The 24382-nt window shown below is 51.8% G+C and overlaps 2 protein-coding genes across 6 annotated transcripts; both read left to right on the plus strand.

Annotated features, from left to right (window-relative positions):
* Positions 1–368: 368 nt before the first annotated feature.
* LOC128915274 (putative P2Y purinoceptor 10) lies at positions 369–11225 on the plus strand. 3 transcript variants are annotated; one of them, XR_008468573.1, is made up of 4 exons: positions 369–756; positions 3254–3445; positions 4285–8085; positions 9525–11221. XR_008468573.1 is itself a non-coding variant. In XM_054215411.1 (3 exons), the coding sequence occupies exons 2-3, from the start codon at positions 3442–3444 to the stop codon at positions 5448–5450; spliced, it is 1170 nt and encodes a 389-aa protein (XP_054071386.1). In that variant the 5' UTR covers positions 369–756; positions 3254–3441; the 3' UTR covers positions 5451–11225. The 3 variants fall into 3 exon arrangements, 2 of the variants coding, with proteins under 2 accessions (XP_054071386.1, XP_054071387.1); XM_054215411.1 differs by having other exon boundaries at positions 4285–11225; XM_054215412.1 differs by lacking the exon at positions 3254–3445 and having other exon boundaries at positions 371–756; positions 4285–11225.
* Positions 11226–13644: 2419 nt separating this feature from the next.
* Positions 13645–24119, plus strand: GPR174 (G protein-coupled receptor 174). 3 transcript variants are annotated; one of them, XM_054215416.1, is made up of 4 exons: positions 13645–13729; positions 16638–16713; positions 19727–19842; positions 21235–24119. In XM_054215416.1, the coding sequence occupies exon 4, from the start codon at positions 21647–21649 to the stop codon at positions 22631–22633; it is 987 nt and encodes a 328-aa protein (XP_054071391.1). In that variant the 5' UTR covers positions 13645–13729; positions 16638–16713; positions 19727–19842; positions 21235–21646; the 3' UTR covers positions 22634–24119. The 3 variants fall into 3 exon arrangements, with proteins under 3 accessions (XP_054071391.1, XP_054071392.1, XP_054071393.1); XM_054215417.1 differs by lacking the exon at positions 19727–19842; XM_054215418.1 differs by lacking the exons at positions 13645–13729; positions 16638–16713 and adding an exon at positions 16732–17384.
* Positions 24120–24382: the final 263 nt, after the last annotated feature.

Below are 24382 nucleotides of genomic sequence, written 5' to 3' on the forward strand. Positions count from 1 at the left end.
ACTAAACGTTACATATATATGCATATATATATATATATATATGGGAAAGGAATTAAAGGAGGCAAAAAGAAAAAAAGAAATTGGGCATGATGCACATTAAGGTGTTTTTTTTTAAACAGTAGTATTTTGGGAAAATCTCCATCTTAAACCATCTTATTATTTCAGAAATAAAGCCTAAACCCTTAGCTTTAGCCTATAGCCTTCACAGTCTGAGGCTAACCAAACTTCCAAGAAAACGAAGGAAAATTACTGCCTTCCAGTAACTCACACGGGCAGAGTTTTCGGTTTTCCTCTAGTGAGCACTTTCTGGAAGATACTTGCTTCTGTATTTTATAGTTTTTAGCAAGCAAAAGGCAAGCAACTGGGGATAAAAGCAGAAACAGCTCGACCGAAGGACACCGTCACCTAACTCAACTTCTGTGCAAAGAGGAGGAAAGAAATCCGCGTCCGAGCTCTCTATCGCCCGGCCGTTGGATCAAACGACGTCATCGCCTTCCCAGTTGTCTTAACATCGTTAGCTGTACACGTTTTGTGTGGTGAAGAGAAATAAAATACAGGATTTCCTGTTCTGCAGCCACTGTACTGGGTTGCAGATGCCGGCAGGATTCCAGCGCTCCGCAAACATGTGGAAGTTTAACGAGGAGTCGCTGGGGCTGGGATCGCTGCGAAAATCGGTAGGAAATAAAAGCAGAAAGCTCGCTCCTCCTGCTGCCTAGCATGGATGTCACCCCGGCGAAGGATGGGAGTCACAGGAAGGTAAGCTTGATTTCTGCTGCGTGTTTCTCTTCAGTAGATTGAAGTTATCGCAGTTTTGAGCAACGTTTTGTTTTTGGGTTTTTTTTTTCTTTCCTCCTCCTTCAAGAGATCTTATCGGGCAGAAGCTGGTACAACATCCTCAGCGGCTTCTGACTGTGCCCATGTATTTCTGTCTCGCTCGGCTCCGAGGGGCGGGTGAGCAGAGCTCAGGGCATCCGAGCAGGCTGCTGTGTGCGGCAGTACGGGGGGAAAGCCTGTTTTACCCAAAATAGCTCTTTTTTTTTTTTTTTTGTTACTGACAGAAGCTGCCCTAACTGACCAGCTCTGTTTACGCATTTCCTATTAGTGCCTAGATTAAATAAACAAAATTATTGCTTAAAACACAAGCGCCAGAAAGCCTCCACTACTTCAAATCCGGACTTATTTTCAAGCCAAAAGTGGATTATTTTTTTTGTTTGGTTGGTTGCTTTTTAGGCTGCTTTTCCCTCCAGCATCCCGGGCTGGAGCAGGGTTGAAGGGAGGCAGCTCTGCCCCGGTCCCCGCCAGCTCCGGGGGTCCCGAAGCCGGGGGCTCTCCCCAGCTCATGGCAAGCGCGGCTTTAGCCTGGTTTATCCAACCAGCCCACGGAAAAGATGAGGGCGAGTTTGCCAGCGAGGCTGGGAGCAGTAACTGCAATACCGCAGCGACGTGGGGCTGGGTGGGGCGCAGCGTGATTCAGAGTAGCCGGGCGATTTCCAACAATGACAGCCACATACGCCTCCAGGATCAGACACTGCTAACATACACAGAAAAAGAAGCACAGGCGTTCAAATAGCCGCCTTTGCCTCCTGATTAATTGCAAAGTTACTTGATGTTTAATGAATTGCAGTGCTACATCCACAACCAGCGGTCTTACAGCTCTGGCAGCGATGCCCGTCTTCCCCTCTAATTTCAGCACGCGGCTGGACAAAACTCAGCTTTACCACTTAAAAAAAAAAAAAGCCCCCCCCCACTTGCTCCTGCCCGTGTATAAATCCATGCGTGGATGAAACAGGAAAACAAACAAGGAATGGCAGGGAGTATTTTGTACAAGCTTTATAAAAATCACTGAACAAAACCCCTGCCAAAGCCCACGGGAGCATTTCTGCCCCGGCACAGGCATCACCGGCCGCAAAACACCAGGGGACCTGGAGGGGCCTGGGGCCGGGCAGGCGGGAGGGAAGGCGAAAACCGCAAAACAATAACAAATAAAAAAATCCTCCCTTTCAGGAAGCATCATAACAAACAAGCAGTGGCCTAACCCCGAGCCGGCAGCAGCTTGGCAGGGAGCTCCCCTGCTGTTTTCTTGCCAGGTGCCCTGACAAGTGCCGACACCTAAAAACTGAGAGTTTTAGGTACCAGGAGTGACACCCAGCTCCCCCAAGGAGAAACAGGCACTCCCAGGGAAAAAATGGAAAAAAAAACCAGCAAGGAGGCTCCTCCCAGTCACATCTGCAGGGACAAAGTTTAGGATTTGGGCTGAGACGCGTGACAGGGAGGAGGTGGTAGGACAGGGACACCCGGTGCTCTATAACCCTTTTCACAGGCCCAGACCACCAAGTGTCATCTCTGTCACTGGAAGAGCATGGCAACAGCTGGGAAGAGCTGCACTCCCCATGCTCCCTGGCAGTTTTCCTTCCCTACCTTCCGCAGGGATGTAAAGACACGGCATCCTACCGCCACTTTTCCAAGGTTAAGCAGACTCGGCGCAAAGGGCACCAGCCAAGAGCACGACCAGCACCGAGCCCAAGCCCCTCGTGGGTTTTCAGGCGGGTGAGGAGCACGTCGGGGTTCTGCGGGGACCAAAGGGGTTTGTTTCCCCGCTGTCCTCTCGTGACAGACGTCCCTGCTCCCCTGTCTTGGTGGGGAAATCGGAAACCTCCCACCGAAACCAGCAGCCAAAAGGTGCGCCAGCCCCGCAGCCCGGGTCTCACAGCAGCCTTGCTCCTTTGCAGCCGAACCCGGGAGAAACCAGCAGACGGGAGAAGGCAGCTGGCAAGGGCTCAGCGCAGAACGCAGGGCGTCAGCGCGGCACGCGCACGGAAACGTGGGCAAACGCACCCACCCTTCTTGCATTGGAGGCTGCTGGCTATGTTTTTTCTCTATGTATCCGTATGTATAAATAGATAACATTCCTCCTGAAACCGAAAAGGTGACAACCACAACGTGAAGAGCTGCCTAGGTGAGGAGGAGCAGGGTAGAGGAGCCTTCATCCCGTGCCTCGAAGCAGTGCCAGGCTCTGCACAGACGCCTGGTCCCCACCACAAGCGATTAGCTTTTAGAAACCCGTCCTCGCAGAAGACAGCATCACTGGCTGCTTCTTAATTAAACGCCGCTGTCAAGGGGCTCGGTGGCAATGACACGAGGTGGTGGCAGATCAGGTTCTGGTCTCCTGACCGGGAAGGTGGCAGGCTGCACGAACCTTGCAGGCAGCTACGGGCTCCGTTTCCAAGGGCAAAATTACACTGTTTTGTTGTAGGCAAAGCTACAAGGCCCTCGGTTTGTGACCTGCTGCTGCCAAATCGCTTCTTCCCAAAAGCGCAGACCGCTTCCCTGCAGATCCGCTCACCAATGGCAAAATCCATCACCTCTCCGGAGAGCTGCAGGAGTACCTGTGAACTCCCCGTGACCCACTAATACCCTCAAGCGCCAGCTGGATGAGGCGGAATGGGTAAATGGATGAAAAGAATTTCTGCTCTAACTAAAAGGCAGATGTATTTATCTTCCTTCATGTCCTGAGCTGTTACTGGAGGATAATTTCTGTTGCTACAACACGATGCCTACACAATGTGCCACGGGTGCCGGAATTGAGTTAGCAGGACCGGCAGAGCAACCGGCATGTGTTCGGCCAGCTATTAGCTTATAAATCCAGCCTTAAGTCTGGAGCCAGAGCTCTGATAGATCTGTCTGCACCTCTCCCACTGGCCTCTGCTCCGGTCGGCTGCCTGCCAGCACCTCATTTGCTGATGCTAATTATTGCCCTCGCTGCCGATTCACATCAGACCCCTGCACGGATCCAAAAGGGTTGTGTCTAGAGACATTTAAAGTCCCTATTTATTTACAGTCCCACCAAAATCGCTTGTATATCAGAGAACACCAATTTGATGAGGGGTTCGACAGAAAACCGTAGGCAATAAAAGTGGTCTTGAAGAACCCCGGGGAGCTGAAGAAGCTCTCTGGCATTAGCAATAAAGAGATTAATGCTACTGGGCTCAACTGCAATGTCACTGTAATTGTGGCATCACCTTTGGGGGTGGCAGGGGCCAAAATCCCGCAGAGCACACCTGAAAGAAGCTGCGTGGAAGACACCCAGGGTCACTGCCTACAAGCGGGGTCTGGTTCTACACCCTTCCCACCACCCCCCCCCCCCATCTTGCCCATACACCTGGACGCACACGCTGTACACACACCCGCACACACCTTACTCTTCTGTACTGGAGCACATTTACTCCAAGTGGGGAAATACTGGGAAGTTTTGGGCTTTACAGCTTCTGTTTTTACTCTCAACAGAAACCCTCCACCCACCTCAATCACCCCATGAGCGAAGAGACTCAGCCGAGATGGAGAGCAACGTGTCCTCCGGCAACTGTACCGATCCCCAGATGTCCTTCCAGTCTACCCTGTACGCAACCACCTACACCCTCATATTCATCCCCGGCCTCCTGGCAAACAGCGCTGCCCTGTGGGTCTTGTGCCGCTTCATCAGCAAGAAGAGCAAAGCCATCATCTTCATGATCAACTTGGCCGTGGCCGACCTGGCTCACGTCCTCTCGCTGCCCTTACGGATGTATTACTACATAAACCACTCCTGGCCATTTGGAAATTTCCTTTGCCAGGTGTGCTTCTACCTGAAGTATCTCAACATGTACGCCAGCATTTGCTTCCTCACCTGCATCAGCATCCAGCGGTACCTCTTCCTCCTCCACCCCTTCAAAGCCAAGGACTGGAAGCGGCGGTATGACGCGGCCATCAGCGCTGCCGTCTGGCTCGTCGTCGGGGCAGCGTGCTTGCCCCTGCTCATAGTGAGGAGCCCAGCCTTGTCCAAGAGCACAAACACATGCTTCTCAGACCTGGGGGTGAAACAGCTGAGCCCGGGATCCTCCATTGCGATGGTGACGGTGGCCGAGCTGTTTGGATTTGTCATCCCCTTCGGCATCATCGCCTACTGCACGTGGAAGATGTGGCAGTCCCTGCGGGAGTGTCCAAGCCAGCTGCAAAACACCAGCGAGAAGCAGAAGGCTTTGCGCATGGTCTTGATGTGCGCGGCCGTCTTCTTCATCTGCTTCACCCCCTACCACATCAACTTCCCTTTCTTCATGATGGTGATAGAGAACATCATCCAGGACTGTGCCGTTCACAGGAGCACGCTCCGCTTCCACCCCATCTCCCTCTGCCTGGCGAGCCTCAACTGCTGCCTGGATCCGGTCCTCTACTACTTCATGACCTCCGAGTTCCAGGACCAGCTGCTGCGACACAGCTGTGCCGCCCTGCGGGCTCGGTTCATGCGCCGTGGGAGCACCCCCTCCATCACCGAAACTGGCCACGACATTCACATGAAGAAGAGAAATCTTCCGCGCTTTAAGTTTTGGTCTCTTCCTAAGTTCTTTGGCCGAATAAACAGCATGGAAATCCCCCCAGTGCCGCCCGACGAGCTTCTGCTGGAGTCCATCTCTTGAAACATAAGCGTTTCTGTCTGTGTAGGTGCTTCTCATAGCTTGAGTGAAGATTGCGTTAGGTCTCCAAATACGTCTTGAATTACCCTTGTGTGCAACAGATGCCAGGATCTGACCTAGAAGGACATTTTAATGAAAAAAAAAGGGTTGCTGGTTGTGTTGTCACTGTTGGGGACTGTTTGCCTTGCTATGACGGAGAACGTTGTATTGTTAAAATACCCAAAACGGCCGTCGCTGATGCCGGCTCTTCTCCTGTGCTGAACTGCAGCCAGGTTCGGGTCCCTCTCGTTTCTGTTGTTTCAGTGCTTCTACATACTTGTCATTTTTGAAAAGCCTTCGGAATCCTGTGCTGCAAGCAGGCAGCTCAGCCTCGGCACAGCTCGGGGAGGTAGCACGGGGGGACTTTCAGCCCCAACTGCAGCTACCAGCACCCCGTGATGACTTACAGCATCCACCGTGCCCGCGTGAGGCTCTAGATCAGGCCTGTCAATTATCTCCACGTAAACTGAACCTCTTTCCATTGCAAAAAATAAAAAAAAAAGAAAAATCAATCATCTGGACCTAATCTAGCCTATTCTGGACTGCAAGAATAACTTTACCGACCTATATCAAGCAAAGAGTATTAACCTATATCCACACCAGTGTTAAAGAGAGTTTTCAAACAAATTGGGGTCAGATCACGCTGTCGAAAAAGGCACCCGGAGCTGAGCAGGGGAGCGCGCCTGGCTCCCGGGAGCTACGGGATGCTCAGCTGAGTATGGGGGGCTGAATATTTGGAAAACTGGATATGCCACGAGCGAAGAGGACGAAGGATGAAAGACACATCCCAGGGCACGTTTGCTCACAGAGAGCCGGGGCGAGCCGCAGAAGGGAGGACTAGCAGCTGGCATCGCTGTGTCTTGTGTTGTTATTAGGAGTATTGTGTTATTTGGCATTCTGCTAAAGCCTGTGGTCATAGATTAAGATGTTACCCAAGCCTCTCAGTTTTGCTTTAAAAACCGGAAAAGGTCCCAGCCCTCTCTGGGTACTGAGAAAAGTTTACAAAACTGGCCCGAGTGCATCCTTAAGGCTTCAAACTCGGGAGGAAATAAAATGATCTCAACACATATTTTAGCATCGTGGGTATTATTTTAAGTGCTTGTAAATGGTCTCATTATGCACCACGTCTGCTCTCAGGGCAACGGTACAATCTGCAAAGGGGGGGGGCACCCCAGTTTGGGGCTCAGAGAGGCCCCGTGGCCACCATGGCTCCTCGCACAGCGGCTACAAGGTTTCCTCCTTGCGGGCTACGGCATCAGTGACTGCAATGCCAAAAAACCCTCGGGGAATTATACAAGTAAACGTAGGCAGAAGGCGTTTGATAGAAAACAGCTTTGCCGACGATTAGATGCACGCTTCCAACCCGCACAGCGTTTCTGGGAAAAGCAGGCGGTGGTTTACCCTCGCGTTGCCAAGGCTGGTCGTAGAACGACGAGGGGAAGATGAAGACGACCTGGAGGAATTTGCTTTGGTACTTACAGTGTGCCAAAGACTGGCAGAAAACACTGAGCCGGGCAGAAAACACGCTGCCCTGCAGCTCACTCTGTCCTAAATCTCCTCTCACAACAAAAAAAAAAAAAAGAAAATAAGAATAACAAAAGGACATGTGTTCCTTATTTGCTTGGGGAGTGGGGGGGGGGAGAGTTTTCGGGGCTGAAAAAAGCTGCTTCAGATGGCACAAACCCAGCGGCGTGCGCAGGAAAAACAGGAAACTCAAGCAAAACCTCACCGATGCCGTGGCCGGCAAGACCCAGCTCCTGTCACTTCTCCACGGACAGGACAAGTGACACCACCAGCACCTTAACTGGGAGCGTGGTTTTAACCTGTGAGTGTCTTTTGGGAACAGCACAACCCTGAGTAGCTGGGGTGGACATGTAGGCAGCCCTCAATAACCACAGCTAGATATTTATAAGTCCTGCTGACCGACCGCAAAGCCCCCGTCGCGGCTCCAACCTTACTGGCAGCGCCAGCTCCAGGTTTCCCAGCAGTTCCAGTCACCGCCAGGACTTTGTCCGCTTGTTTTCAGATTGCGCAGCTTTTCTGAAGTTTCTGCAACGCAGCTTTCCCCTTCCAAAAAGGAAAACAGGAAAGAGAAAGCAAACCAAAAGCTCTCACTGATCTGTCACTTGGAAACACAAGAGCAACCCTGACTCGGGCTGCCCCTGCCGCCCCTCAGGCTCCGCCGCACCGCAGGTTGCATCGGAAACACAGCAGAAAATTCCCCTTCTAGGTTAGATGTGCTGGATACCAAGGATTTTGCTGGGTTTTATGCAAACCAAACCCTGTGGAAATATCTTTTTCCAGTGCAGACCAGTGCTTTCTGCCCTTCAGAGGCCACAAGACGCCTGCCAGCCCTCCCGTTTTATCGCAGTCCACCAAATTCCGTTACCGCAAGCTCCCTGGCTGGGCACCGCGACCCAAACCGTGGGGATCTGGGGTCAATGGGAGCTCTGCCACCTGGATGCTGCATCGAGGTGGGAGACAGACAGACAGACAGGGACGCTGCTGGTCCCCGGAGCAGGGATGCAAGAGCTGGGGGGCAGCAGGTCCGAGCAGGCCGGGGGACGTCTGGCTCTACAGCGTCCCTAAGAAGATTCAGGTAAAAAGCTGCTGTGTTGAGGATTTGCTTTGCCAAGGCCAAGGCGTGAGCTAACTTCCTACAAGGGAAAAGCTCAAGGTTGAAGAGAAGGGAGAGCAAGGGACTGGGAGCTCACGTGTGGGGAAGGAGAGGGCAGGGGGAATTAAGCGCTTTTCAGCATTTCTCTCTCACAGCCATTACCTGTGGGCATTAAACCTTTCATTCACGTGGCAAAATCAGCCAGTAATAACCCTAGTGCTGCGCTTTAGCCTCGTTAATTTTCAGGTAAAGGAAATTTCCAGGTAATTACTGACCCTGGCCATGCTCTTGTGAGCAACAGCACTGAGAGCACATCCCTTAGCCCGGGCCCTCTCGGTCCCATGTGCCATCCTCAGCTCCTCGTACGGACAAATCCCTGGCACGATGCTCCAGGATGGGTGTCCCAGGTGGCCTCAGCCAGCCCGAGAGCTCAGACCGATAAGCCACTGGCGAGGATTTTGGCTGTGGCGACGGGTGCGGGCGGGTGGGCTCCGGGAGCATCCTCCTGGGAAGGGCGAGGGGCTGTGGCGGCAGGAGAGCAGCCAAGCGGGCAGCTCAGCCGGATCTCCACCAGCACCAATTGTATCTGCGTATCCTGGGCTTTTCACATGCAATTAATTATTCTAGATGCCTTAATCCTTTACAACTGGCTTTGACTAGAACTGCTTATTTGCTTTTATAGCATCATAGAATGGTTTGGGTTGGAAGGGACCTTAAAGATCATAAAGTTCCACCCCTCTGCCCTGGGCAGGGACACCTCCCACCAGCCCAGGTTGCTCCAAGCCCCGTCCAACCTGGCCTTGAACCCCTCCAGGGATGGGGCAGCCACAGCTTCTCTGGGCAACCTGGGCCAGGGGCTCACCACCCTCACAGCAAAGAATTCCTTCCTGAGATCTCATCTAAATCCACCCTCTCTCAGTTTAAAATCATTCCCCCTCATCCTATCGCTCCACCTCCTGATCCAGAGTCCCTCCCCAGCTTTCCTGGAGCCCCTTTAGGGACTGGAAGGGGCTGGAAGGTCTCCCCGGAGCCTTCTCTTCTCCAGGCTGAACCCCCCCAGCTCTCTCAACCTGTCCTCACACCAGAGGGGCTCCAGCCCTTGGATCATCTCCGTGGCCTCCTCTGGCCCCGCTCCAACAGCTCCATGTCCTTCTTGTGCTGAAGACTCCGGAGCTGGACACAGCACTGCAGGTGGGGTCTCACCAGAGCGGAGCAGTGTGTGTGTCCATCCATATGCACGTACACCCCTGCACACACACACACTATCCTTACAGATACCTAAAATTATGCAGTACTTCGGAATATCCCAGAAGCCGTCTCTTGTGCACAGCACTTTCTAGGGCCCCACAAGAAAGAGGGAAGATTGCTTTTCTCTTTGCTAAAAATACCTTTTTCCTCCCTCCATGACCGCATGCTTCCAGTCCAGCCCCAGCAAAGCGACTTTGCCTCTGGAAAACCACTCAGCCTCAGCAGAGCTCGCACCACCTACCCGGTAGCGAGACTTCGACTCATGATTTTTGGCGCGGCGCTGGTAACGAGCTGCTCCTCCATCCACCCACCTCGCGGCGAAGAGAGGGGAAAGGGCTGCACCTGGCAGAGGAACAAACACACCGACAACTTCATTTCTGAGCCCAACCCAAACGCAGAGAAAGCACATTTCGCTGCTGTAAACCAAGCCGAGCCACGGAGCGATTTTCCAGACAGTCGTGATTTCATCTGACCCGAGGCCAATTTTTTGATTCAGGGGCTCGGCCAGCAACACCCTGTGAAGCCCAAGTCGCTGGTGCTCAACGTGACAGCACCATTTTAGAGACCCAGGGATGGCCATCAGCCCCTCCGGTGCTGCCGAGTCCTGTTCATGGCACACGGAAAGGGTTTTGGGAACTCCACGTCAATGCCAGGCCACTGTAAGGGTTACCTCTCCTCCCAGAAACAGTCAAAGCCCCAGCCAGCAAGCCCTTTCCAGCAGGAATCGCCCCACCGATCGCTCAGTCTTGCTCCTCTTAACTGGGCTTTTTTTAGTTTGGTTTTTTTAAGAAAATTTCCCTGCTGTTGGTGGATAGGGCAGGCACTGAGGCTGGGGAGGAAAATCCAGAACTTTTTAGCCCCCGGCCCGGTGACAGCAGCATGGCTGCACCCCTGGCTCCGAGCAAGCCTTGTTCTTTGGAGAATAAGTCCTATGAGGAGCGGCTGAGGGAGCTGGGGGTGTTCAGCCTGGAGAAAAGGAGGCTGACGAGATACCTTCTTGCTCTCTGCAACTGCTTGAAAGAAGGGGGTAGCCAGGGGGGGATCGGTCTCTTCTCCCAAGGAACAGGCAATAGGACAAGAGGAAACGGCCTCAAGTTGTGCCAGGGGAGGTTCAGGATGGATATTAGGAAGAACTTCTTCACCAAAAGAGTTGTCAAGCATTGGAACAGGCTGCCCAGGGAAGTGGTGGGATCATCATCCCTGGAGGTATTTAAAAGCCAGGTAGACATGGTGCTGAGGGACACAGTTTAGTGAGGGTTTTTGTCAGCGTTAGGTTGATGGTTGGACTTTATGACCTGAAAAGTCCCTTCCAACCTGGGCAATTCCATGTGGGTGGGAGCCCAGCGCACCCACGGACAGCGGGGCCGGGGTCCTGCACCTGCTCCCCCTCCACAAACACGCTCCTGCCCGGTGCGTGCCCTTCCCCAGGCTCCTCCTGGGTCATCACCGAGCAAAACATCACCAGCCATGTGCAGAGAAGACAGACACGCCACCTATTTTCCGGAATTATTTCTGTTAAGGACTGTCAGTGCAGCCCAGAAGTACCATAGCTGTTTCTGTCTGAGGATCTCCTACACGGTCACGAAGCAGGAGCTTATACAAACCAAAAATTTACATTTTTATTTTATAAAAATTGGAAGTATGAGATAAAACATATCATTAATAAAAGCTAAAAAATATAAGATAAAATTTTATCCATAAAATAATTGCTTTGTGATTTGGTCCCAGCGCCGTGTTCTCCTGATTTTTGGTGGCCTCAACTATGGCAGGTTTGGGGAGGGTCGGGGCAGCGCTGCCGCCGCGCGCCCTGTACCGGGGAACTGTAGGGCTGGGAGGCTGGCGTTGGGCTGCCGGTAAAGGCGAGCCGGGGAAGGCACCCTGGGGTTCCCACCCACGCACCCCGAGAAGGGGCTGAACCGTCGCACGCAAGGGCTCCTGGAGTGACGGGAAGCGGGATGGATGCTGGCGGCAACGCACACCAGCTGCACGCGGAGCGTGGCATCAGCAAAACAGGATATGGTTATGCTCTGAAAGGTGCTTTTGAAACAAAACGTCTGCCCGTACAGTAAATACACTCGCTGCCTGAAGCACGGGCTATGCTTTCTTATAAATAGGCTGGCTTCTGTGGAAATGAAAGTGCAAAATTGAGCATCCGTCACACACTTGATTAGGAAAAGAAAATAAGAGATCATCTTCAGAGCCCAGGTGGTGTTCAGCCACGGCGGGGTTGGTACTGCCTTTATTCTTGGGACAGGCCCCAACTCTGCTGTCTATGGCAGTGGTGTCCAAACCGTCCCCCGCGGTCCCCTTCGCGGAGGTGGGGGGTGCCAGGGTCACGCAAGGGAGGGCTGGCAGGGCAGGGGCAGAGCCGGGGGGCTGCCAGGTTTCACTTCACATGATTTGGGGGGGGGGGGGAATAAAAGGTTTTTCTTTAAATCACTACAATGAAAACACTTTGTGAAGCGCGAAGGCACACGGCAGAGGCAGCTGCCGGGAGGCGCTGGCAGGCTCAGGGAAAGCTTTGCGTCCCAGATCCCGCTGCAATTACGGAAACGCTCCAGGACTAATGTGAACTGAGCCGGCATCTTCCACCGAGGTCTCAGTACATCTCCCAGGAGACTCCGCCACAGCAACAAGCCCTGTTTAAGCAATAACCCCCAAACCTCCACTGCTTCTCGTCCAGAAGCATCAGCAGATGAATCCATCCCCGCACCCAAGGGGACAACTCTGCGGCAAAGATCCCCCAGTGCTGAAAGCTCTAGCTCCCACGCAAGATTAATTAAGGCCCATTAAGTAATCAGCAGGCTTCAAAAAAATGGCTAGAAGCTTTAACTAGTAGGATTATCAGCGGCTGAAACAGGCGAGCGCCTGCGTGTTTTGGGAGGCACAAGCTGCAAAGCCCCAGCGAGGAGCTGTGTCACCACAGGGATGACAAACCTGGGACGCTGTGGGGCCATAAAAGCCCACGAGGTGCCCAAGAGATTAATTTCCTATGAACCACAATGAAAAGGAGTATATAGAGCTGCAAACCCCTGCTAGAAGCTGGAATTGGTGTACAACTAAATCAATAATGCTTTAAAGGAGTAGGCGTCACTGAGCCCCAGTACCTGCTGCGAGCAGGTGTGGTGGGGACACCGCCGTGGGGACACCGCCTGGCACCTGCGTGACCCTTCTGCAGAGCTACAACCCCCTCCACAAGTCATGCTGCAAGATAAGTCCCGTTCTCCTGAGCAGACACGCGAGAAATACGAATAAATGCAAATGAAAAAACTGCAAGTAATTTTAGGTTGAATGGCGGCAGAAACAGTTAAAAAAGTCACTTTTTCAAAACAACCAATTGAATTAAGAATCATCGACCCTTCTCGATCTTAAAAAAAAAAAAAATAATTAATACTTCTTGAGCTAGAGTCCCCCAGATGGATAACTACAGAAGTGCTAAAGTCGTAGAAGCGGGGAGCGCAGGCGGGCGAGCAGCCTGTGCCGCGGGCAGCAACACCCTCTGCCGACGGCCGGCCCCTGCCCAGCACCCAGTGGGCGCAGAGCCGGGGTGGGTGGGGGTGTGGGGGTGTGGGTGTGTGTGTGTGTGTGTGTGCAGGAGCTCAGGAATGCGGCGATGGGTGACCTTCGTTGGTAAGGGAGGCACCCTTGGCTCTGGCCCTGGATTGCTCTGCAAAAGGTGCATTAACCCGCTGAATAAGAAAATAATGACTGTGGAGAACCTCCTGCTTTTGGGGAAGCCTAAACCAGACGACCGTTAGCTTCAGTGTGACTTTCTGAAGCCCTCCCGAAGCGCTGGGTGCCGGGACCTGCGGTGCAGGGGTAAAAAACATCCAGACGAGAGTGAAGGAACCTTTCCCAGAAAGATGGGGAAGGGACAGGAAAAGAATTGATGAAGCATCCGCCTTCATCAGCCTCGTTAGCTCTGTGCTCTCAGCAGAAGGGGGCCCTGCGAGCAGGTGTTGGCCCATGGGAGCCCACCCTGCTTCAGATGGGGGGGGTCAAGCCCCCCAGGACCCCCACCACAGCACCGGGGAAGCTGCGGGGGTGACAGCAGCCTGGCAGCAAACGGCGACTGCCGTGCCACGGCAGCAGTTTCCAGAACACCCCAAAACCAACAGCGCCTCTACATACATCTATCTCCATATATAAATACCCACAAAAAAGGAAAGCAGCGGGGTCGGGTCCTGCTGAGGCAGGGGGCAGGAGGAGTGGCAGGGCCGCTGCCGGCCGGGGAGGGCCCCGCTCGCTCCCACGCGGGCGCCTGCTCCCAGCGGTTGCACTTTTGCTTTGCACGTCAAGAGAGGTGGGGACCCGCTGCCGGCACCCGCCGATCGGGGCCCGCAGTGTCACACCGGAGCAGCCCGGCGAGACGGCAAAGGTAGGACTGGTGTTCTTTTATCCACACTTACCTTTGGTTCAGGCTAAAGGGTTTAAATCGTACTTTTTTTTTTTTTTTTTTATTATCGCAACATGGACTTGGTGCCTCCTCTTACTCGCACCAGGAGCGCTGAGAGGGGATGGGGACGCCCCACCGAGGGGCAGGAGGGTGCAGCGATAACCACCGACCCCTGTGAACCTCCAAAAGCAAACGAGTAGAAGCGAGGAGATGCGGGCTAAGCCCAGGCATGGGCCAGGAGCCCGTATCTCCATTTATCAGAAGAGCGAGCTCCTGTAAGCGCTCACGAGATACTCTGTGTATCCAAGGGAGGGGTACGGCTTAAGCCAAAATAGCCAGCCATGAAGTTTCAAACCATATTTTCTATTACATGAGTATCAAGAAGCTGCGTTTAAGAACACCAATTTTGGAGATTCTTAGTCTTCGCAAAGCCCACAGCTGCTTGTGAAGGGACTTGTCTGTAAGTGGACTTTTTGAAGCCGTACAGCGCCATCTCCACCAGCAGAGGAATAACTGGTCTGATTTACTCATTACTCCGGGTCTCGCTTGGGTTTGTCTCACAGTATTCGTCCAGTGGATTTTCTTAAACTGTCCATTTCTCACAAGAGGCGGCACGCTCACTTTCCACTGGCAATTTTCCACTTAATTGCAAGAGCCAGGGGAGGGAGGAGGCAGGAGACAGGGGTATCTGTGCCGCCACCGATAGCACAGCCACACGGCCGCGTGTCCCTGGGGGTGCGCGCTGACAGTTTGGGTGGAAAACTCGCAGTTTTGGTACTCCTTACCATGCACATTTACCAGGGATGTCAGGGTGTGCCAGGAAGGGAGAAGAGGGGAGGGGGATTAGGCTAATACACAGCACTGCTGCTCCGGGTTTTATCTTTCCTTTATAACCAGGATAAACATTAACAAGGGGGGACGACAGCTTTCACAAAGGATTAAAAGGCAAAAGGAGCCTATTTCACATGGCATTAAACTGGAGTGTTTACTTTTTCCTGCCTATTCTTGGAATTTACCCAGCCAAAATCCCCCTGGTGTCCCGGGCTGCCTGCCTGACTCACCGCCCACCAGCCCGCAGCCAGCCCCCTCCCAGCCCAGCCCCTCAGAGAATCACAGAATGGTTTGGGTTGGAAGGGACCTTAAGGACCACCCAGTGCCACCCCCTGCCCTGGGCAGGGACACCTCCCACCAGCCCAGGTTGCTCCAAGCCCCGTCCAACCTGGCCTTGAACCCCTCCAGGGATGGGGCAGCCACAGCTTCTCTGGGCAACCTGGGCCAGGGGCTCACCACCCTCACAGCAAAGGATTTCTTCCTCATGTCTCATCTAAATCCACCCTCTCTCAGTTTAAAACCATTCCCCCTCATCCCATGGCTCCCCTCCCTGCTCCAGAGTCCCTCCCCATCCCTCCTGGAGCCCCTTTAGGGACTGGCAGGGGCTCTAAGGTCTCCCCAGAGCCTTCTCCAGGCTGAGCCCCCCCCCAGCTCTCTCAGCCTGTCCTCACAGCAGAGGGGCTCCAGCCCTTGGATCATCTCCGTGGCCTCCTCTGGCCCCGCTCCAACAGGCCTATGCCCTTCTTGTGCTGAGGACTCCCAAAGCTGGATGCAGTACCCTTCCCATCGAGCCCCCCCCCACAGCCCCTTCCCAAAATTCCAGTGCCAGACAGGGAGTCCCCTCAAGCAGACGCTGCAGCTCTGCTGCTCCTCCCAGCAGAGGGGGGACATGGGTGGCAAGAGGTGGAGCGCGGGCAAGGCAGAGGGTAGGCATGCCATGGAAAGACTCAGTTACCTTCATAGAATTGCCCAGGTTGGAAGGGACCTTTCAGATCACTGAGGCCAACCATCAACCTAACTCTGACAAAAACACCACTAAACCGTGTTCCTCAGCACCACGTCTACCCAGAGCAAATGAGACACTAGTAAAGAACAAACAGAAAGAAACCTTTTCGTTCTGCTGTGCCAATGCCCCACAGCCCTAACCTGTAAAATCTTGGCTGCTTCACAGTTGTTTTCTTTTTTCCTCCCCCTAGAACAAACATTCACCAGTTTTAGTGGCTCACATCTCATGTGACCACAGAAATCAGATGGGATGAACTGGCACCTGCTCGGATACTCTGCAACAGAGTCAAAGTGAAAAAGCCGCTCTCATCCATATTGCTTTGCAAACACGGTGTTAGCTAATATATTTTGGCAACCGGGAGTACGTTGGGTGGGTGGTGCAGAACAGATGCTGACACGGAGCACATGCACCGGTGGAGGGATGCTCCGGAGGCTGCTGGTACCCTGGAGGTGACCGGGCAGGGAACAGGGGGGCTCGGGGTTCCTGGTGCGTCAGGAGGAGCACAGTAAAACACAGGATGCCCCAAGGATGCCTGACAAAAGCACCATGGCCTCTGTGGGCAGATGCTACCAAAGAAATAAACAGAAAGCAAGCTGCGCAATTAACACAGCAAGAGGCAACATTGCTCCTATGGAAGAAATAAAACCCAGCATCTACCATAAAACTGCTTCGAGGGAGAAAAGCCTTTATCCTCCCCTGACATTTTTAAAAAGAACTAAAAGCAATCTTAAGCAATGATCAGCTTATATTTCTATCAATCACTTCTATTTTCAGTTAATACCTTTTAATTGTTACTACCAGTAGTTACCTCTGCCAAAACAGGACAGCAGCACTCCAGGTGACACAGAGAGCAAGCGGTTACCGGGAGAAGCCCAGCACGGGACACCGCTGCCCTGCTCTGGTCCCTGGGCCAGCTCCCATGTCCCCACACCCCCAGCCAACCGCCCAGGGAAGGACAGAGCGACGGCCACACCGCCTCTATTTGCGCAACTTCAGCAGGAAACTAAATGTCTATTTGAAATCACCCCTGTGCATGTTCTCCTTTTATTTCAGGCTGCAGAGGAGAAGGAGAAAAAAAAATAGAAGAGCAGTCCCAGCCAGCAGCACACCCAAGCCTCCCCCCAAGAGGGTAAGTTAGCAGATGACACCCGGGTGCCAGCACCAGTTGCTGCTCTGCCCATGTCACCTCTGCCACAGGCTTTAGGTGTTTTTACAGCATAAATACCAGCCCCCCACCAAACACAGGGTGCCTGCGCACCCACTGCTCACCTGGGCCAGCAGGTCCTCATGAGAACGGTCCTCAGTGGCAGGATGGGGCCAGGCTGATCGGCTACCCTGGTTCTAGGAGGGAGCAGGAGGTGCTGGGCAGCATCCTGGGTTCCTCAAGGACCTGAGCACCCCAAGAGGGGACCAGGCACGATGCCACCACAGGGGCGGCACCTACAAACATGCCTGGACACGGGCTGCTTTGCCCCAAGCTGGTTTAAGAGCCTCTCCTCCACTGAGCTGGGTTATAAGAGCTGCTGTGGCTTTGCTTCCCGAGGTAAAACTCACAGGATTTGCTAATGAGGGTCCTGGGCTGCCCCGGGCCGTTCTAACTGTCCTCAGGTGAGGAGCCTGATTACCCCTGGAGGGGGTGATGGGCTCTGGTGTGGGTACGGGGCAGAGCCCTACTGCGTCTTAGGCCAATGGGTGTTGCAGCTGTACGCGACTGCTCCCGCATCCCCAGCTCCTGCATTTGTTCCCGCGGAGCATATGGATATATGGCTGCCCTTCAGCGTACGGAGAATGCTTTACACAGTAAGTGCCCAGCTTGAACAAGCGTTAACGAGCCCTGGTTATAAAGGCTGGCAACAAAACTTACCAGGTGTTTCTGACTCATTAAGTACAAACGAGAAGTCTTCATCCGCTTGCCTGGCACTCCGGGTGACCTGAGACTGTGGGGTCTCCTTGGCAAAATACAGGGAGGGGGAAAAAACCATTTGGGTGAAGAAGCAAGCCGTGCCTGGGGAGTCTCGCACCTACTGCCGCAGCCAGCTCCCCTGTGCTGAGGGGAAGCGAGCGCAGAGCACGCGAAACAAAATTTCCTCTTTCTGGAGCTTTTTTTAGCATCCTGCTGGTTTTTACATAGCACATTTGGCTGAACTTTGCAATGTTACTGCTCGGGATTTCCAAAGCGCAGTTTCTCACATTGTCATGTTTTTACCCCCGCTCCGAGGGCGGCCGCTCTCGCTGGGTCATTTTGGGGTGTGCTGGGCGAGGACCCCCGCTGCTCCCCGGCTTTGGCTGGGCTGTCTGGGTCCCCTCGTGCTGTGGGTTTCAGCTCCCGGGAGAGGCAGAAGGTGCTGCAAGCGCATCCCTGCCCCGGGGCCGGGCTGGAGGGAGCAGGGGATGGCCTTGCAGGAAAGTTTTCATGTGGTGGGGACAAGGAAATGAGGGCACTTGGGGGAAGCAGCAGGAAAAATGCTTGTGGGCACGTGCGTGTGCACTGGGCTGTGAACAGACAGACGGGCTGGGACTGCACCTTGTCCTTCCCTTCGCGTGTCTCATGGCCCAGCGATCGAGGCAGGGTGGATTTACCCACCCGGGAATGCAGCCAGAGGAAAAAAGGAGCATGATTCAGCCTCCCTGGCTGGGTGAGAGGAGCCCTTGGGCAAGAGATGAAAGGAAAGGCAAACTTGTTTAGAAAAAGGAAAAAAAAATATAAAATGACTGGAAGGAAGAACTGGGTGATGCGGATTTAGGGCTTTATCTTGCCAACACCCCTGTAGATGCTCCTCAGCCAGGTGTAGAATCGCAGAATCATAGAATTGGCCAGGTTGAAAGGGACCTTTCAGATCATCGAGTCCAACCATCAACCCAACTCTGACAAAAACCTAAAACAAAAACCTAAAAATCACTAAAGCATATCTCTAAGCACCACGTTTACCCATCTTTTAAGTACCTCCAGGGACGGTGACTTAACCACTTCCCTGGGCAGCCTCTTCCAATGCTTAATAACCCTTTCAGTGTAAAAATTTTTCCTAATATCCAGTCTAAACCTGTGTAGCCCTGCCCGAGCAGTGTCCACAGGAGCGGTGCCGGCTGGGCACGTGTACATCTGCAGGAGTGCGACACCCGTATGGGCAGTGAGCGATGGCACCACAAAGTCACCCGAGCTCCTCACTGCTGGTGTTTCAGAGCAAACTTCAGGCATGAAGTTGAGACATTCTGGGTGAAAAAAGTGAATATCAAGCCAAGGCAATGCTCATGATCCATCCTTGCCCTGCTGGGCCCGTTGCCCGCATCCAAGCAATGGTGCTGGTATCTGGGAAGCCAAAAGGAGCAGAGGAGCTCTCCGGGAGTGAGAGGATGCACCTAGTCACTGGTGCCCCAGTCCTGTTGCCTGGGCACGGCCCAGCGACCTACAACGCGGTTGTTTTGCTCAGACAACTCCGGCAGGACGAGGACCTGGATGGGAAGCCCGGACACGTCATGCTGAGGAGTTTGCTGTAAAAGTGAAGACGGGCATGTCTTCACAGGGCCTCAGCATCACCATCAGAAATCAACATGAAAGAGAAGCATCCCTCCCATCCTCTATAAGTACCGGTCCCCACTAAGCACCTCTGGATGCTTTCCCAGCACAGCCCACTCTGCCTGTACCTATACTCAGCATTTCTTCAAGCCCAGCAAAGCAATTTCCGACCACTCAGGGAGGATATGCTGGTTCTGGCCAACTGGTTTGGCTTGATCCCAGTACAGAGGAGAAGAGAGGAACACACCCGAAGCAGGCGCTGCTGGCAGGAAGCCCCAAAGGGGTTAACCAGCTGCCGAGGGGGAGCTCTGAAGCCCCAGGGAACCCCAGGGCATGACAGGGACTGCCAAAAACCAGCCACATCCACAACCCCCTCCCAGTTACTTGTGCCAGCCAAGCTCCAGCAAATGGAAACTGAAGCCCTCGGCCCAAGTTACCCCCCAGTGATGGATAAAACCTAATGAGTAAGTGAGCACCAATTAGTTTTCCTGCATGACGAAGAGATTACTCACATTTCTAGAATTAGTCGCGCAGGTTTGTGCATCGGATGTTGGGTGGAGAATTAATAAAAGAATTGCAAAGTCTTTGAACAGAAGGCTAATTAACTCTTGTGGCTTATTAATCGTAGCTTCTGAAGTTTAACGGGATTATTTCATGAGCCATTTTGCTCAACTGGTTATGTTAGAAGCTGGCTCCCTGGAAGAAAGGAAGACATCTCAGTCTCGTTGGACTCGTAACTCAATGGTATGCATGAGAAACTACATAAATAGACACAGAAAAGCTCCCCTCCTCCCCTGAACTGTTTCCTTTTGTGGAAGATTTTCAGTTTCCACGCAAAGCAACTTCAAAGTTCCGGTGCAATCACACTGGCAAGTGTTGAACATTGGCTTTACTAATAAACATTCACATTTTAACGCCTATACCTCAAATCAGGGATTGCAGCAGGATATAATTTTTCCTCTAAAAATGTGCCTTTGGCATCTTGGTTGGCACCTGCAAACTTTCCCCACTTAGACCTGTAGGTTAATTCTTCATGCTGAAGCAAAAGAGAGAGACTTTAGAGAGAGATCTGAATTTCCTCTATATTTACCAGATTCGGGGCTCGTTTTGGTTGGTGTTTTGGGTTTTTTTTTGTGTCTGACAGATTCAGATAATATCAGCTGCTTACCATGCAAACAATTTTAAAATAAAGTCCACCTACAGTCACCTTAGTGACGATATCTGGTATTTCCAACAGCCACAGCAGTCACATGCGCGAGATGGCTAAGAGAAAGGCTTAGAAAAAGCAGTTGTGAAAAAGTCAAATTTAATTTAATGCAGGTAGTTCTTCAGCAAAAAGTGTTTAATAAGTGGGCCATTTGTCCCTGCTTGCATGCAAGTATGCTTCATATTCTATTTATAAAAGATAAATGAAAAAGTTGACCCTGGTTCGGTAGAAGCCACTGACTTGGGATTTCCACTCCGTGCTGCAGCAGCAGTGGCTGCACCGGTGGAAAATGTTCATTTCTCAGGCGCGTGTGTCGGGCTCATTTACATAAGGAGCTGATTTCATTCTGTCGTCTTCTCGGCTGTCTATAGCCGTGGTGCGGGTGGGAAGTTTCTGAAGGGCTTTCCTGGGAAGACCAGGGGAGCGTTCAACTCCTGAGTGCTGTGTGAGACGAGAGCATCCCTCCGCCCGCAGCAGGCCAGTGAGGAGGGACGCGGTCACGGCGCTCGCTGGAGCATCTCTGCGCTGACCACGGGCTCAGGCACGGGGAGACCAACCCAACCGGAGGCAGAGGGAGCTTCGGATGGAAAAGCTGGAGCTGGGAAAGACGCAGCTGCAGAAACCTGGCAGCAAGTTAAATACACCCTGCCATTGGGGGTGACTTCTGCTTGGCGGTAGAGCACAGCAGGCTGGTTTTTATCAGCAATTAAGCACATTTTCTATTTATTCCTCAGTGGTTTTGCACCTCCCTTCCCTGGGTGAGGCATGGCGCTTGCCAGGCAGGAGAAAAGCTGCCATCACATATGCCACTAGCAATAGGTTTCTGCTAGAGAGATGCTCCTACCGCTCTTGCAAGTTTGCCCGTCCCTTTTGCTGTGTAAGAGCTCTGTCTCCCCGCAGTGTTGTAACTGCAACTGTCTGTCTTTCAGCCACGTCGGTTGTCAAACTCCCGTGTTGAGAGAAGTGGCTAAAACACCACCTGAAAGGTGACAGAGGTGTAGCTCCGGTGACAAACTGTCGACTGCTTCGGCACACAACATGCATTTCTAGGTGCGGATCCCCTCCCTGACAATCCTACAAGCCACTGGAGTAAGGTCTGGTAACTTCTGACAAAGAGCATAAGCCAAGCACATGAGCAGGACTTTTAATTAACTCACGTACCCCATAATGAAGCTCCTCCCCAGAGTGGACACGACGGTCTGGTAATCAAAGCTTCACACACAGATGCCAGGGCTGAACCTTTTTATTTAAGCACCAACAACCTGAGGACGACGTGGCTGCAGGACGCCAGTGAGGAACATGTTATCATGCCAGGGCTGAGCTCGGATCTGGAGCACAACCATGACGAACAGTTCGACCTGCACCGAAACAGACCTCAGGCCCTACTATGCCATTACGTACACTTTCATCCTCATCCCTGGACTAATAGGAAACACATTAGCTTTGTGGGTCTTTTATGGCTACATGAAAGAGACTAAAAGGGCGGTAATATTTATGATCAATTTAGCCATTGCTGACTTATCGCAGGTTTTGTCCTTGCCCCTGAGGATTTTCTACTACTTGACCCAGACGTGGAATTTTGGAAGAGGCCTCTGCATGCTCTGCTTCTACCTGAAGTACGTCAACATGTACGCAAGCATCTACTTCTTGGTTTGCATCAGCGTAAGACGATATTTGTTTCTTATGCACCCATTCAAATTCAGCGACTGCAAACGCATCTGTGATGTGTATATCAGCATCGTTGGGTGGGTCGTGGTCTGCGTTGGCTGTTTGCCTTTCCTGCTTCTCAGACTTCACAAGGATGATAATAACAACAGCACGTGTTTTGTGGATCTCCCTGTAGAGAACGTTGGCCTTCCCACCTCCATTGCAATGATGACGATAGGTGAACTGGTGGGGTTCATAACACCCCTACTTATCATCCTATACTGCTCATGGAAGACTATCTTGTCCCTAAAAGAAAAGAATTCAGCTTCACATGACCTCGGAGAGAAAAAAAAGGCTTTAAAGATGATCCTCACCTGTGCTTTGGTATTTCTGATTTGCTTTGCACCTTATCATATCAGCTTTCCACTAGATTTCTTTGTCAAAACCAAAACGATTAAAAACAGGTGCGTCCAGAAGGTGATCTCGGTGTTTCACGTTGTAGCTTTGTGCCTCGCCAGCTTGAACTCCTGCGTGGACCCAGTCATCTACTACTTTACTACAGAGGAGTTCAGGAGACGCCTTTCCAGGCAGGATTTGCAAGACAGCATTCAGCTCCACAACCTCAGCTACGTGAGGAAGCACTCCAGAGATGTGCTCAGGGAGGACACCATGGGCTACTAGCGCTGGCCTTCCCCAAACTGTTGCCAAGACTTCAAACGTTCACTATATTTGGAGTTTGGCCCATTTTTTCCGCCCCCCAGGACACTGAGAGCGATGACTTAAACAAGCTTCTGCTGATTTCAGTGAGGGTTGGAGAAAAACAAACAAAAAACCCCCAAAACCCAAACCTGCATGAAAACATGCGGATTTAATACTTTGGTTGCAAACTTTCTCTGAATACAAATAACACCGGGTAATTCCCACAGGCCCTATTTCCAAGTCAGGCACCAGGAGCAGGTAGCTTTGGCAGGAGGAGGAGGACGCTGACCTGTGGCAAGAAGCGATGCTGTGCCCCGTTGTCACTGGTGGGGCCGTTGCCCAGCCATGTTCTTGGCTTCAGCAAGAATTTTGGAGTCTTGCTATACAGAAAGAATTTGATCCTAAAAATTAGTAGACGACACAGTATTATATATTTCTGAAGCAAAAGACAATCCAGCAGTGACTAATTTCTATGCAGAGTGCCAAGAGCCTGCCTTAAGCCATGCTGACCACAGAGCCAGGAGCGTAAGGTGGCCCTAAAGGACTTGCCATTGAAATAGTTAACCAAGCCTCCATTTTGGGGTGGAGCAAATGACATGACATAACCCCAAATCACAAAGTCACTGAAGTGTCCAGACACTATTTTTCTGCCATCAGTTCCCATTTCTGGCTTGAAGCCATATCGCTGCCTTGGATAAGCTTTAACCACAGGGCTGTGCTTTGAGGGTATTTTTTCAGACTAGATGTCCTCTTTTCACCAAAGATGGGGTAAATTATTTCCCTTTCACTTATAACTGACCCTGTGCCATCACATCTACTCTTCATTAACAGCAGCGTGATTAAAAGAGTCAGAGGAGCGAAACCTTTCTGAAGTTTACTGTAATGGGAACTGAACTCACTATAAGCAGAGTCAAAGGTGCCACCCAACAAGCTACAAGAGATTTTTTTAAGAAAGGCTCAAATGTGGATGTATTTTTAACAATAATTTCTTTAAAATCAAACAACAGAAGCTTTGAGCTTTACTGGTATTTCTTTTGCACCTTCTCATAAAATTTATTTTTCTGTGAACATTTGAAATGTTACATTTTGAAATGTAAAAATACTGTGACGGTATTAGGTCTTATTTAATGCAAATGTTGTTTTATAGATTTAATTTATAAAAAGAAAAAAATATATTTTGTAGAAAAATGATGTGAATCACAGAGAGTGTTGGAACACAGAAAGACTTTTGTCCTTTTTAAAAGCCCCTCTGTATAATAAAACAAAATTCCATCATCTATCTCATCCCTCCAGCATTCTGAGCCAGTGTGTCTGTACCCGAGCGTGCCGGCTGAGTAACTACTGCTAATTCACGGAAACCACGAAGCACACTGTAATTTGTTCACAGCAATGAAAAAAAAAAAATCATTTTTTATTTCCTGTTGTATACGATAAAAAAATCTTTAAAAAAAAAAAATTTAACGGAATTCTTGGCCCACACTCACCTCTGTAACTGCATCACCAGTACATGCGTGTGTGGAGCAACGCGCGGCAGCACCTGGATTGCCGACGCCTCTCGAGCACCTGTGGAATATTTTAGGTGCCTTTTCAAAATCATTTTAACCTCCTTGCACTGGGGAGAAAAGCGAAACACTGGCTTGCCGAGGGACAAAACACACTGCCGCGAACTGCAGCAGCTCCTCTGCACCCCCAGGAGAGGTTCACCAAAACATGAATTCCGATAGCTGAAGG

Source organism: Rissa tridactyla, chromosome 9 (genome assembly GCF_028500815.1).
Source record: "Rissa tridactyla isolate bRisTri1 chromosome 9, bRisTri1.patW.cur.20221130, whole genome shotgun sequence".
NCBI lineage: Eukaryota > Metazoa > Chordata > Aves > Charadriiformes > Laridae > Rissa > Rissa tridactyla.

Coding starts and splice junctions, on each gene's coding strand:
- GPR174 (XM_054215416.1), top strand. CDS start 21,647: ATGACGAACAGTTCGACCTGCACCGAAACAGACCTCAGGCCCTACTAT.